The 12,279-nt window shown below is 41.4% G+C and overlaps 4 protein-coding genes across 4 annotated transcripts; all 4 read right to left on the bottom strand.

Annotated features, from left to right (window-relative positions):
- Positions 1-230: 230 nt before the first annotated feature.
- EAF01_009703 (uncharacterized protein) lies at positions 231-1,733 on the bottom strand (the record flags this gene model as incomplete). Its single annotated transcript, XM_038917959.1, has 2 exons — positions 231-1,576; positions 1,643-1,733. 2 exons carry the CDS (start codon positions 1,731-1,733, stop codon positions 231-233), a joined length of 1,437 nt encoding a protein of 478 aa, XP_038766768.1.
- Positions 1,734-3,347: 1,614 nt separating this feature from the next.
- Positions 3,348-4,831, bottom strand: EAF01_009702 (uncharacterized protein; the record flags this gene model as incomplete). The annotated part of the gene is made up of 3 exons (XM_038917958.1): positions 3,348-4,097; positions 4,145-4,347; positions 4,396-4,831. 3 exons carry the CDS (start codon positions 4,829-4,831, stop codon positions 3,348-3,350), a joined length of 1,389 nt encoding a protein of 462 aa, XP_038766767.1.
- A 1,279-nt stretch (positions 4,832-6,110) lies between these two features.
- On the bottom strand, positions 6,111-6,785 carry EAF01_009701 (uncharacterized protein; the record flags this gene model as incomplete). The annotated part of the gene is made up of 2 exons (XM_038917957.1): positions 6,111-6,505; positions 6,608-6,785. The coding sequence occupies 2 exons, from the start codon at positions 6,783-6,785 to the stop codon at positions 6,111-6,113; spliced, it is 573 nt and encodes a 190-aa protein (XP_038766766.1).
- A 1,224-nt stretch (positions 6,786-8,009) lies between these two features.
- On the bottom strand, positions 8,010-10,549 carry EAF01_009700 (uncharacterized protein). Its single transcript, XM_038917956.1, has 2 exons — positions 9,622-10,549; positions 8,010-9,570 (listed from the first exon to the last, which is right to left on the bottom strand). The coding sequence occupies exons 1-2, from the start codon at positions 10,233-10,235 to the stop codon at positions 8,661-8,663; spliced, it is 1,524 nt and encodes a 507-aa protein (XP_038766765.1). The 5' UTR covers positions 10,236-10,549; the 3' UTR covers positions 8,010-8,660.
- Positions 10,550-12,279: the final 1,730 nt, after the last annotated feature.

Genomic DNA, 12,279 nt, shown 5'->3' with positions numbered 1-12,279 from the left:
AAAGGTGTATAAAAAATTGGACATGAGGATTACTATGCACTATGTATAAATTTCTTCTAATGTACCAGTAGAAAAATTTGTAAAAGCCTAGGCGTAATTGCATACATCAAACAAGCAAATTGTCTCACGTAACATCAGGTCATCTTTCCAAAATTCCAAAAATTGTTGTGCAAATCAAAAATCGTATAGCAAGTATAAATCCACTTGGTTATTATAAAAGGGTATATAAACTAATTTTCGGGTCTTGTAACACCTCTTCCCCTATTCACTTGAACCATTTTATCTTCACCAGCACTAACAATTCCAACATCCTTATCCCAGTTAACATCGAAAACCTTAACTCCCTCACCACCAACGGTCTTGGTCGTCTTATCTTTCCGACTTTCTCTTTCAATGATATAAACGGCCTCTCCAACAACACCAAGTCCTTCATCTTTCGTTCCTTGTCTTGTACTTCTAAGATCCCATACCCTACAAGTTCCATCATGACCTGCTGATACTAATCCATAGTTGCTATCAGGATCCGCAAATATTGATGAAACAAAGTTGGTATGTCCACGAAGTGTCATGGCTTGTGTTGTAGCAGCTGAAGCTCTAGGATCAATGAGAGCAATATGACGTGCTGTAGTACCTGCTGCTATTATTTGATGACCAATTCCTGGTAGAGCGCTTAATGAGAGTATAGGATTCAATAAAGTTCTGGTATCTACAATACTAGAAGTGGTAATATCAAGTGTTTTGATGGTATGATCTTGAGAAGCTGAATATGCAACAGTAGGATCCTGAGGGTTGAAAATAACAGCTGTTGCAGGTCCATTATGACAATCCATGAGAGATAGAGGACCGCGTTGAGGGGTGGATGTGGAGGTTGTGATTTTGCGTCGCTTAGAAGATGGTCCAGAAATAAGACTGGTATTGACTTCAGGTGCTGAAGATTTATGTGAAGTCCAGAAACCAATTTGTCCATCTGCTGAAGCAGATAAAATGCGATTTGATGGTCCATGAACTGCGATTGAATCAATACTACCGGTATGACCATATAATTCCATAGTTGGCTTCAATTGCGCTGAGAAATGATCCTCCGATTCAGAATAATTCCATATCCTTATTGTGCGATCCAAACCTGCCGATGCAACTTGTCTGGCTGAGAGCCATTTCGCAGCCTTTACTCCAAAAGTATGTCCACCAACACTGGCAGGTGCGGATGTTGCAATGGCTTGACCTGACTTGTTCCAAACTCTGAGAAGTCCATCGTAAGAACCTGACAATATGCGCTCCTGTCCTTCAACAATTGAATTTTTACCCCAAGTTCCTACAGCAGAACTACCAGATAAAACATCAACACTGCTAACCCAATCATCATGCTCGAAACTTGCTTCATAAAGAGGAGGAATCAAACTTCGAACATATTGTAAGTTTAATGTGGTTTCGGAGGATAATCCATTCGCAGTAAGATATTCATCGAGGGTCGTTCGCAAGAATGTTCCGTTAATGAGGAAATCGAATGGTATCGGCGAAGAGGTATCGAGCATCGCCTCGGAATTAAGAATCTGTGAAAGTCCATATCTTCGTACATCTATTTTATGGTTAGTTTTGAAAAAGACTTCAAGAAGACCGGAGGGAGACTCGGATTAAAACTTACTGGTAGGAACGAGTAATTGCTGTTTTCCTTCAGGTAGTTCAATATCTGGAGATGTGGTGCTGAAATGCACTTGAACCTGTCCTTGCGCCATGTTTGCCGACTGGAAAGTGTGAAAAGTTGTAGATATGGAAAGAATTGATAATTTCTTTGCAGGAAGTTTCTTGCACATGAAGCATTTCGAGATGGATTTTTTTTCCGGCCGTGCATTCGTACCATCAATGCAGTTTGGTGGTCCACGCGTGTTCGAGGCGTCGCAGGTATTTTAACAATTTGAAATCACGAAATGTAGACTGGGTACACTTTTTCGATCGAGCATCGTTTGTGTATGCATTGACTTGATACAAGTTCCATGAGTCTGTCATGCAGGATGGTATAAGGTCTTCAAGAAGGTCAACTCATCATTGTTCATATCAATATCGATAATGGCTATCAGTCAGATATATATCACCTCTTCCGAGGTGGCAAGGGCACAGCAATGATAAGACCTTTTGAGTTCACATACGTTGACACCAGAGCATGAGATTACTGGAGATTTTTGGAAACAATGGAGAGGAAATCCTCGAGTCACATTATCCACACCATATTCAATAGCTCATGCAAGTGCACTCCAACCCCGGGATTTCAAACTTGTCGATCAGTATTGTCAATGATCTGGGTCTGAATACCCTCATGTCACAATCTTGAGCTTTCTCAGTTGCCTGCCATATAATCAAAATGGAGTTGTATGAACTTGTAGCTCAACTGGTGTTTCCCAGCAAGATTTTGGCTAGTTGTGTTGCAGAGAAATCACACGTTCACAAAGGCTACAAATCAGGTCTATATCCCTTTTTACAACATGATATCCACTCAAAAGGTTGATAAACCACCGTTGTACGATGCAGGCAGGTTTACAGAGGTATTCGAGCTTCGAGAATCTTACTTCCCAGAAAACTTCGTTATATTCCCATCCGCTTTCATATACAACAGTATCAGCCACGTGTGCATCATTTTGACTTTTCTGTAACAACCTTAATTCAGTTTTACATCGGTTAAAATTCAAGAAGTGTCTCACGTCGTGGTGCTGAAGGCGAAATGATGCTGGATTCATCATAAGCTTCATGGCGCGCAGGACAGAACAAACTCCTTCTTTTCCTCAAGTTATAGGGCTGATAGGACTGTCATCTTAGTACTTACATGCGTGGTATAATATGCCTGTATGATCGCCTCAGAACAACGATTCAGAAAGACAGAACCTTGGCTTCCCGACCGGTCAAAATTGCTGCCATAAATTACCACGTGATACAGCCACAAACACTGACGCATTACCATTTTCATCCGGGGAACAAATAGACGGCTATTACGACCCGCAATCGAATTGGCTGTTTCTGTCCTGAACTACGTGCATACACTGGTTGACTTGGCCTAGTCCAGCGTTTCTCACAAAATCAAAGGTAAGACTGGAAATTGATGGCTAGGTCAATTGTAACGAGTCAAGCCAATCTTAAAACAAGATGGTTCCTCAAGTCTCCGAGGAGACCCTGTCTGGTGAATGATTCAATCGTTCATAATTTCAAAGATGCTCAATCATTCAGAAGCTTGTAGCACCCAATATCATCACTCTTATCTTTTAAGCGAATGTTAAATGCCTCAATTGTTTCTAGAATCTTAATAGCCCATTCATTCCATCTCTATTGTAAAACGACTCAATAAATTTGCAAAGAAATCATTATATAGCATTCCTGTATTGTTGCCTTCTCCATTGAGCTTCCACATCATCTAATCTTCTGAATATCTCACCCCTTCGATCCATTGATCTTCTACCTCCAGAAAAACTAATGACCGATTCTTTTCTCCTCATTGATCCACTACTAGAATCATCTCTATACCAAGACTTTCCATTATTAAGAGCTTGGACTTCTTCTTCTCTTTCATGGGCGTTTTGTGCAACATCAAGTTCAGGATTCTGTGTTGGATCATTTTCTGGATCTCCATCCTGTCCAGGATTTGCCATTTCGTACTCCATCAGCTTGATCAATCTGAAGAAAAGTACTGCCAACCCCGCCCCTAGAAGTGGTCCAACCCAGTAGATCCAATGTTCTCTTGGAAAATTCCAGACAATGGCTGATGGGCCAAAACTACGAGCTGGATTCAAAGATGCTCCAGTAAATGGAACAGCCACCATGTGAGCAACAAAAAGGGCAAGCCCGATTCCGATAGGAGCAACAAATGTAGCTTTATGTTTCTCAACAGCTAACATTATGATTGTGAAAATCAAAGCTGCTGTAGTAATGGCTTCGATGACGAATCCTTGAGCCATAGAAGTACCACTTCCAAGTGTAGTGGCAACTTCGAGTTGCTTTGGAAATATTTCTTGCACGAGAATAGCAGCTAAACACGAAGCACCGAGTTGTGTAATGACGAGAAGGACAGCACGAATTGGTGATACTGCTTTAAGTATGGCAAGTGCCAAAGTTACCTATCATTGTTAGCTTGAAAATTACTCAATTATTATATTGCACTTACGGCTGGATTGAATAACCCTCCACTAATACGAAAGAATATCCACGCAGTAACCATGAGACTAGCTCCGAAGGTTGCGGATATATAAAATAAGACTTCAAGATCTGCTGGTTCACGTCCTTGAAGTTTTGCTACTTCAATACCCGCGTAGCCAAAAAAAAGAAAAAGTGTCGTTCCGATTAATTCTCCAATAACAGCCACAATATCTATTACAATTAGTGAGAAGTCCCAAGTATAATTGTGCAATCACTCACGATTCTTCCAATCACTATTCATCCATTTCATCCATTTCGTTGCCGGCCTTCTTTTTTTGTATCTTTGGATTCTATCCTGTGTCTGCAAATTCTGCATCCATGGTCGACTTCTACTAGCTCTCTTTTTATGTGCCATGTTGTCTCCATTGGTTAAACTGATAAATCCATCCTCACTCGTTCTGTACGGATGTAATTCAGGATAAATTTCGTCGACGATTGGATAATGTCTTGGAATATCGTGTGATTTCTTAGGAAATTCAAAATCTTGCATCGGGATTGGCGCAGGAGTGTTTCGTTGTACCACTCTTCTTGGTGGTGGAAAACTACGATATCGACTGTCATCTAGACGGATTTGAATTTCTTCATCTTGAGCCGGCGGAGGGCTTGCTCGTAACGGTTGGGGATGATCGCTCATTATTGGGCTTCTCATATTCATTATGTTTATATCGGTATATTATATGTTCTATATGTCAGGAGAACAACTTTTAAATGGGAGATCAGAAGACGTTATATGACTTCCGGACATTGATGTAGTTTCCGAATTTGAAACTTGTCTCCGTTCTCTTTCTGCGGCATAAGCATTGTCCACTCCATCTTCAAAGCTTGAAAGTTTCTTTTTCCCTATCGGAATCTTCATACTTGGCATATATCTCGGCTTTTCAAAGTCCAGGTTTCATCAATAGAAGATATTCCTCTATGTTGAGTGAGGAAACTTCATGCAGAAGTCATGCCCATAAGGTACTTCCTTTAAGAAGTATTAACTCAAAACGTAAATGACGATGATATCTGGAGATATGGAAAGGCTTTTGCGGGGTTGAGGGATATTCGGCAACGATAGGTGTTTGAGAGAGACGCTAAGCGGGACGAGAGAATCTGATACAAGAATGACGAGATTTCGCACAGACATCCGGAGCAAAATCTCAATTGTATTTATCAACAGTGGGAATCTTAATTGCGGTCTCAATGGGGTGCTATTGTGTGGGCAATGCCTTCTACATGTAAGCTTCTCGTCGTACTAAGAAGTGAATTTCATATAAGTTATCATGGACATCTTTCAGGAGGGACAAAAGTCCACATGTGCCTTCAAACGTGAAACAATTAGCTAAGCTTTCCGAATTTACATATGCTTATTTTACGAGCCGCTGCCGCTAATGCACAAGCAATGATTTCTTGTGAATGGACGTCATTGTCTGTGCGGGATTTGGGAGATCGACTGCTTTGAAACATGATTTTACTGTTTCGAGGAGACGATTGGTGGTTTAAATTGCTGACGTTGTGTTATTTTAGATCAACGATTCATAGTATCTCGGCACATGGAGAATTTTCTAATAATAGTCACTGTCTACCGGCAACGGGTGCGTTTTACGAAAAGAAATGGAAGAATAGACTAGTAGTCTTAAGTCTAGATTTTTACCTAGATGATCCAACTGTTTGGGCAAGGTGTGTGAGTCCCGGTCATATATTGTGATGGTAAATCATTTACAAGAAAACAGTCAATAACATTTCCAGTTCAACAAATTATTACTTCTAAATCATGTAACTTCCATCGCTCTCATGTACCAATTCCCCGGAAATCCCTTCTTACCCATCCCACCCATCACCACAGTGACCTCTTCCAAAGTTCTTCATACTAACAACTCCTTCTCCTCCTCACATCCTCCACAACAACCATCTCCCTATTATCCCTTCCCTTCTCTTCCCTCCCTCAAATCCCTCTAAATCCAAACCGGAAACAACAAAACTCTCGCACAACTACTGGGCACATCATACGGATTCGGCGCATCAAAATACTTAATCATCTGAAAAAGTTGCGGCGCATTGAATCCATGAAACCACTCGCAAACTACCCATCCATCCGCCTCCTCTTCATCAACCTGAAAGCCCGCACTCCCTTCATTGACAAACTTTCCACTTCCATATCCTGAGGTGATCGTCACCGGTTCCCAACGCGCATAATTGGTATCGGAGGGAAATGCATTCATGCTAAATGGATAGGGAGAAACGTCGAATTGGAGCTGGGAGGAATTGAAATACATGCGCGACCCGGTGTTATTGGAGGAGTCGACGAAAACGGGGTCGGCCATGCCGGCGCCGGTGTGCCAGGCTTCTACTTTTGGGGGGGTTAGTTGGGTGTAAAAGATGAGGGAAAGAGTAAAAGGGGTAGTTAGGAATTTTAATGAAGAGAAAAAGAAATGAATAGAAAATTACTTACAAACCCATCCATTATGCGTATAATCACCATCGGTAACCGTCATATGGAGGTAAAACTCCCGAGTATTGTTCAAAGTACCTGGAACCCAGGAATCCTGTCTGGACTCAATCGTTGGAGCTGCGGAGACGAAAGCAAGGATACTTGATGCCGCTAAGGCGAGATTGCGTATGGAAACCATGATGTTTGTTTGTTTGTTTGTTTGTTTTCTTTGAGGTTGTGTTATCTAGGAATTCACTGTGTGTATGCGAAATTGAATCTAAACTGATAAGAATGAGGATGAAGATGAAGATGGAGATAAAAACTTCCTCCCACACCATCCATCAGACTTTATATACCAAATCCTCACTCCATATGTCCCGCCACTATTCCAGACAATTTTCGCCTCTACTCCATGTACTCCCTCCCTACCTCCCAACGTCACAATACTCCATTCGTGTACTTCGTGTATGTATGTGACCGTCACCATTACGAGCTACTATTTTCATCTTCTCCCCGGAACTCGCGACGAGCTATCGATCATGTATCCATGACTTTCGTATCCCACAACCACCATTCCGAATCGACCGAGAATGCAGAAAAGCCTAACTTATTTTAACCTTACTGTTTAAGCTTATGTATCTACCTAGGTAGGTATACAACCCTTACACGAAAATCGCTAGAATGCACCGCTTTTGACCCCGCATCGTACAGTACAGTATAGAACCGGGGTAGTGTAGTGGCACATCGTATCGTATTGTACAAATAGAAACCAAACGACCTGGAAACACGAAAATTATCTAGATTTGTGCTACGATTTCGCATTGTGAAGATTACTAATTCTCCGTGTGGGATATCCTGGTTTATTGAATATCTCTTTGTTTAGTTAACTTATTTGTTTATTTATTTATTTAACGTGGTTCATTAGCATGTGAATCATATCAGTACATAGGCCACTTCGAAAATATACTAAAATCAAGATTTTCTTGATATTTATATTTCAATAATTAATTCTCATTTTTAAAAGAAAAATTTGTGAAAAATCATAATAAAAATGAAATATTTGTAACATTTAGATTTTTTTTTAAATAATTCATTTTAGCTTGAGATTGTTATACTTTATATTACACAACCCCTTTTTCTTTAATAACTTTAAGAGTAATTGGAATTTCCAAAAAAAAAAGAATTACATTTTTAAGATAATTAAAAAGTTAGATCTTATATTTAAGGTTTTTGAAAAATTCTATTGGCTGATAAAGAAAGTATACGATTATATATAAACGAATTTGATGTACAAAATGAAGTGGCCCATATGGTGATATAACCCACACATGCTGATGAACCACATTACCGTTAGTTATTCATCATTTCAATAATTAGTAATGATTAGCTATCAACAATATGAGGTTCTTGAGTGACAAACGGGACGGGATCTCCGCCTCGTATCGGATTACGTGAGGGGGATCTGCAGGTGTGCAGATATGCAGATATGCATAAGGTATGTAAGCTTCGTGTTTGAATACCTAGGAACATCAGATGACCGAGATGGCGATGACGATGAAGAAAAATTGTATTTGTACATTCTGTGGCGATATTTTTCGGTTGGTTTTGTTGATGGGTTTGGTTCGGTGGGTGGGCTTTGGGAGGGAATGTGTGATGGGCGATAGGCAATGGGAGATGGGCACGATGTGTGTTGTGTTGTGTTGTGTTGTACGAGGTGAGATCGTACAATGAGGTTAATGGTTTGGGATTGCGATGTATATTTTTGATGAGCTGTGGCGACTTGTACTGCAGTAGTGGAGGGAAGAGAAGTTTGATGCTTACAAAATGAACGATATGAGTATTTATGTAGATGTTGCCTTTCAAAAGTATCCTAGGTATTTGAAGTCAAATCCAAACTCAAAATCATCTTTCCAGGGACCCGTCTCCAGTTAAAAGACCATGTAGTACCACGCATAGCATTCGCCGCGAACACAAACATGGTAGCTACAGATTCTTCAATACACATCTTCGTTCCCTTCCCTCCACCTATCCTTTCCGATCACCAGATCTCCTCGAAGTTATTTCCAACCGAATATCACAACTTCGTCTGCAAACCAAATTCTCCCTCAACTAACTCTATTATCTTCCTCGCCGCATCTCTGCGACCTCCATACTTTCCACTAACCAGCTCTCCCATTTGCTTTGCTTTTTGCTTAATAGAATCATCCTCCGTAACTTTAATCAACGCCTTTCCCAATTCCTTCCCCTCAACACCCGGTGCACAATCTCTACTTCCCCAAACACCAATACCGAAAAACTCCACCTTCTCCATATAATTATATGTATCGAACCAACACGGCAATACCAATTGTGGAGTCCAGGTCTCAACACTCTCGTAATACGAATTCGCGCCTCCGTGATGAACAGATGCGATGATGTGACCTGAGCGAAGAATAGATATTGGTTCGGCTTTGAGCCATGGAACAAGCTTTACTTGCGAGGCAATAGGTGCGAGAATTTCGGTAATGGCGGGATCGGGTCCTGGGGATGTGGGCTTGAGTTTCCAGAGGACTTGGATGCAGGGGTTCTTGGAGAGGAGGATGCGAATTCCGGTGGCGATATTGCGGTTGAATTCTTTGCTTCCGTATACATGTGATCCGAGATTGATAAGGATGGTAGGTTTTTTCTCTAGCCATTTTAAGAGTTCTGGGTCGGTTTGAGAGAGTGGGTAGGAGGGTATGGTGAGGGGTCCACAGGTCGTTACATTTTCTGGGATGTATGGGAGTTTGAGATCAAATTCTCGTCCTGTAGGAAGCAAGTAATGGACATCTTTGGAGTATGGAACAAATAATGGGTATTGGCCTGGAATATTAGCCTTTTTGCGTCCAGCTTCGATAGCTTTGATGTTTGGAGACGTGACGATAATGATAATGAGGCGAATCATTAGGATAATGTTCATAGGAATAAGATACCATGGAAGTGGAAAGTTATAGCCAGAACAATCACTAATCAAACTAATTAGATGGTAGATTTCGAAGGAAGGAAGATGAACTTACGCAGCTATACCCCATAGTGCAAATCCATTCGGTTGAGCTTGAGCTAAAGTATCTTTAAAACTATTCGGCGTAATACTCATAGTTTTCTTTCCCAAAATAGCACAAGCATCAAAACCCTGTGCGCAAAGTTTTTCCACTACAATTCCATCCGGATTAACCTTCTCAACAATCTCAACGCAAGAATGAACTCCCTTGACATACTCATCAGGAGTATAAGAAGACAAAACACTCGGAATCTTCGCATAGATTCTCCACGCCTCTCGAAATCCAACCCCATGACGCATGGCTTCCTGATCCGGCGCAACTAATGCGAGTTTCTCAACCATTCCCGGGCTATCTATCGGATGGAAAAGTGCTTTGATACTACCAGGTGGGATTGGTCCATACTCGCCAGCATTCAGTTCATCGACGCGGGTTCGGATGGGGGAACGAAAATTTCCATAATCGATGATATCAGAGACTTCTTTCGCAATAGCAGGGGCCTCAAAGGAGGCGATGTGAACTTCTACGTTGTTGAGGATAAGTTCATAGGCAGTTGCGAATACCACGTTACTTTGGCCATACTCGCTATTTGTCAGGAAAAGTATTTTCCGAGGGGGTTTTGAGGTTACCATGTTTGAGATTTGGTAGTAGGAGGTAGTTATTTTAGGTTGTAGAGGATAGTTGTTTCCAGAAGCTGTTCGGGAGCTGATCGAAAGCCTTCAAGACTGTATGTCCTCGAGCTAGTCAAAATTGCCAATTTGAAGTCATTTGCCTGAAAGTGGGGGTTGTTTATCCCGCTGTATTGCACGTATGACGAAACCAATGAACGATGTAGTCGGGTCTCTTTTCTCGCTTCCGCTAGATGACTGACCCTCGGTAAATCTCAATTCACTTGCAATTGATGATAGTACAGCGATGTAATCTAGATGGAGGTTGATGTGCTATTTCGATTGTGGATTAGTAAATCGTTTGGTAATTTCTTGGCCTACTAAAAGGCGTTCGATCAATATCTGCACAGACATGAATTAGCGTTGAGAGTGTGACTTTATCCACAGTGCGGTGCATATCCCCTGTCATCCCAAGCGAATGCGCAAAGTATCTACTACAAACACTCCGCATTTCTTCTAACCTCTGCCCTCTCAACTCCAGAATGAATTTTATCGACTGAGAGCATGGAATAGCTAGGTACCTAGGCACATTTTTCAGCCATCAAAGTTGTAGTATGACAGTCGAAATTGGCGAGAGTAATTTGATCACATTATATTGGCGGTGCTAAATCTGCTTACTGTGTTTACCATTTTTACCTTGGAATTAGATAGTACCCTTCAACGGGGACATTCAGTATGATTTCCAATGTGGAATTTCCCAATGATATTTGTGATCAATGTACTTTTTCCAAAAGAATTAGATTGATTGCTTAGCTTATGAGAAACATCTCAAGCCTATGGTGGTTGCTAAGACTAGGGTTCTCTTCGAAATAATCGTCTTGTGTTGAACGAGGTTTATGATAGTAGATTAAGTTGTCTCCTGATCGTGGCTCTAGATTCAGAGTTCTCGGAGAATAATTTCATGACGTTGGCGTCACTATAAAGCGGTCCAATGATATCACACTAGTGATGATATAATTGAGTCAGCGCCTGAATCCAGACCTTTCTTAGCGGGCTTCCTCTTGTAATAGAAGATGAAGATATTCTTTTGGCAACTTCCAACCAGATTGCACTAAAATGATAGCATGGGAAATCTTTACAATACTACCTGCCCGCCACTTGGAGCATACGGAGGGTACGTCAAGCCACGCACATTGTATGAACATAGTAAATAACTTCAATTCAATGGCTACTATAGTATAGCCCTAAGCGAATATGAAAGAGACGAACTCTTTCTAGTAGACCTTATATAAGGACTGCCATTCCCTGTAGATAGCTAGCTCTTTAGGCAGAATATAATATTGCCTTTAGGACCTACCATCGTAGGTGTTACGTCAGCCGTATCTTTCTCAAACCAACACACATAAAGGTGGAGAAACGTTCAATTGAACTTCAGACTGAATCTAGAACGCAGTACTACCACGGATGTGTCCCATTTCCCGCAGACGTCGGTAAGGATAAGGAGACCCTTTCAATGTCCAGTTAGGAACGCATGAAGGTACTTCAAATTCTCTCTCCTTATCCCCTGACAATCAATGTAGTTCTCTTTATATGACACAATCTTGGAGGGTCTTCTAGCTGACTTGATATCGCTTCATTCTTCATCCATCGCAACGAATACACGGTATGGCTCCGATCCCTGGAAGAGGTAAATTCTGATGCTGCTTTTCTTTCGGTAGCCTGGAAGAGGTGTCCCAGCTATATCACTCGCACTGCACCCATGGGTCCGCTGAAAAGAGCAACTCTTGAAAACCCTAGACTCTGGTGGACCAAGGTCTCTCCAATGGTTCCAAGAAGAATCTCTTCGCCTTTTAATAACGCTCTTTCGTAAAAGCAGTGATGTCATTAAATCACAAAGCTGACATATCTTTTGCCGTTGGCATTGCCCCTACAAGGCCCGTTCTCCGTTTGTAGCCACATGCCCTCAGAAGCAGTATCGATGCTTCAGTAGATTCTCCAAGATGCATAATTGTGCTTCGAGCCATCGGATACACCTTTATATTTAATGAAGATCGGCAGTGCTATCAGC

Source organism: Botrytis porri, assembly GCF_014898465.1.
Source record: "Botrytis porri strain MUCL 3234 chromosome Unknown BPOR_014, whole genome shotgun sequence".
NCBI classification, from domain to species: domain Eukaryota; kingdom Fungi; phylum Ascomycota; class Leotiomycetes; order Helotiales; family Sclerotiniaceae; genus Botrytis; species Botrytis porri.
Note: the sequence above shows the minus strand (reverse complement) of the source record. Positions and strands in the feature narration are given on the sequence as shown.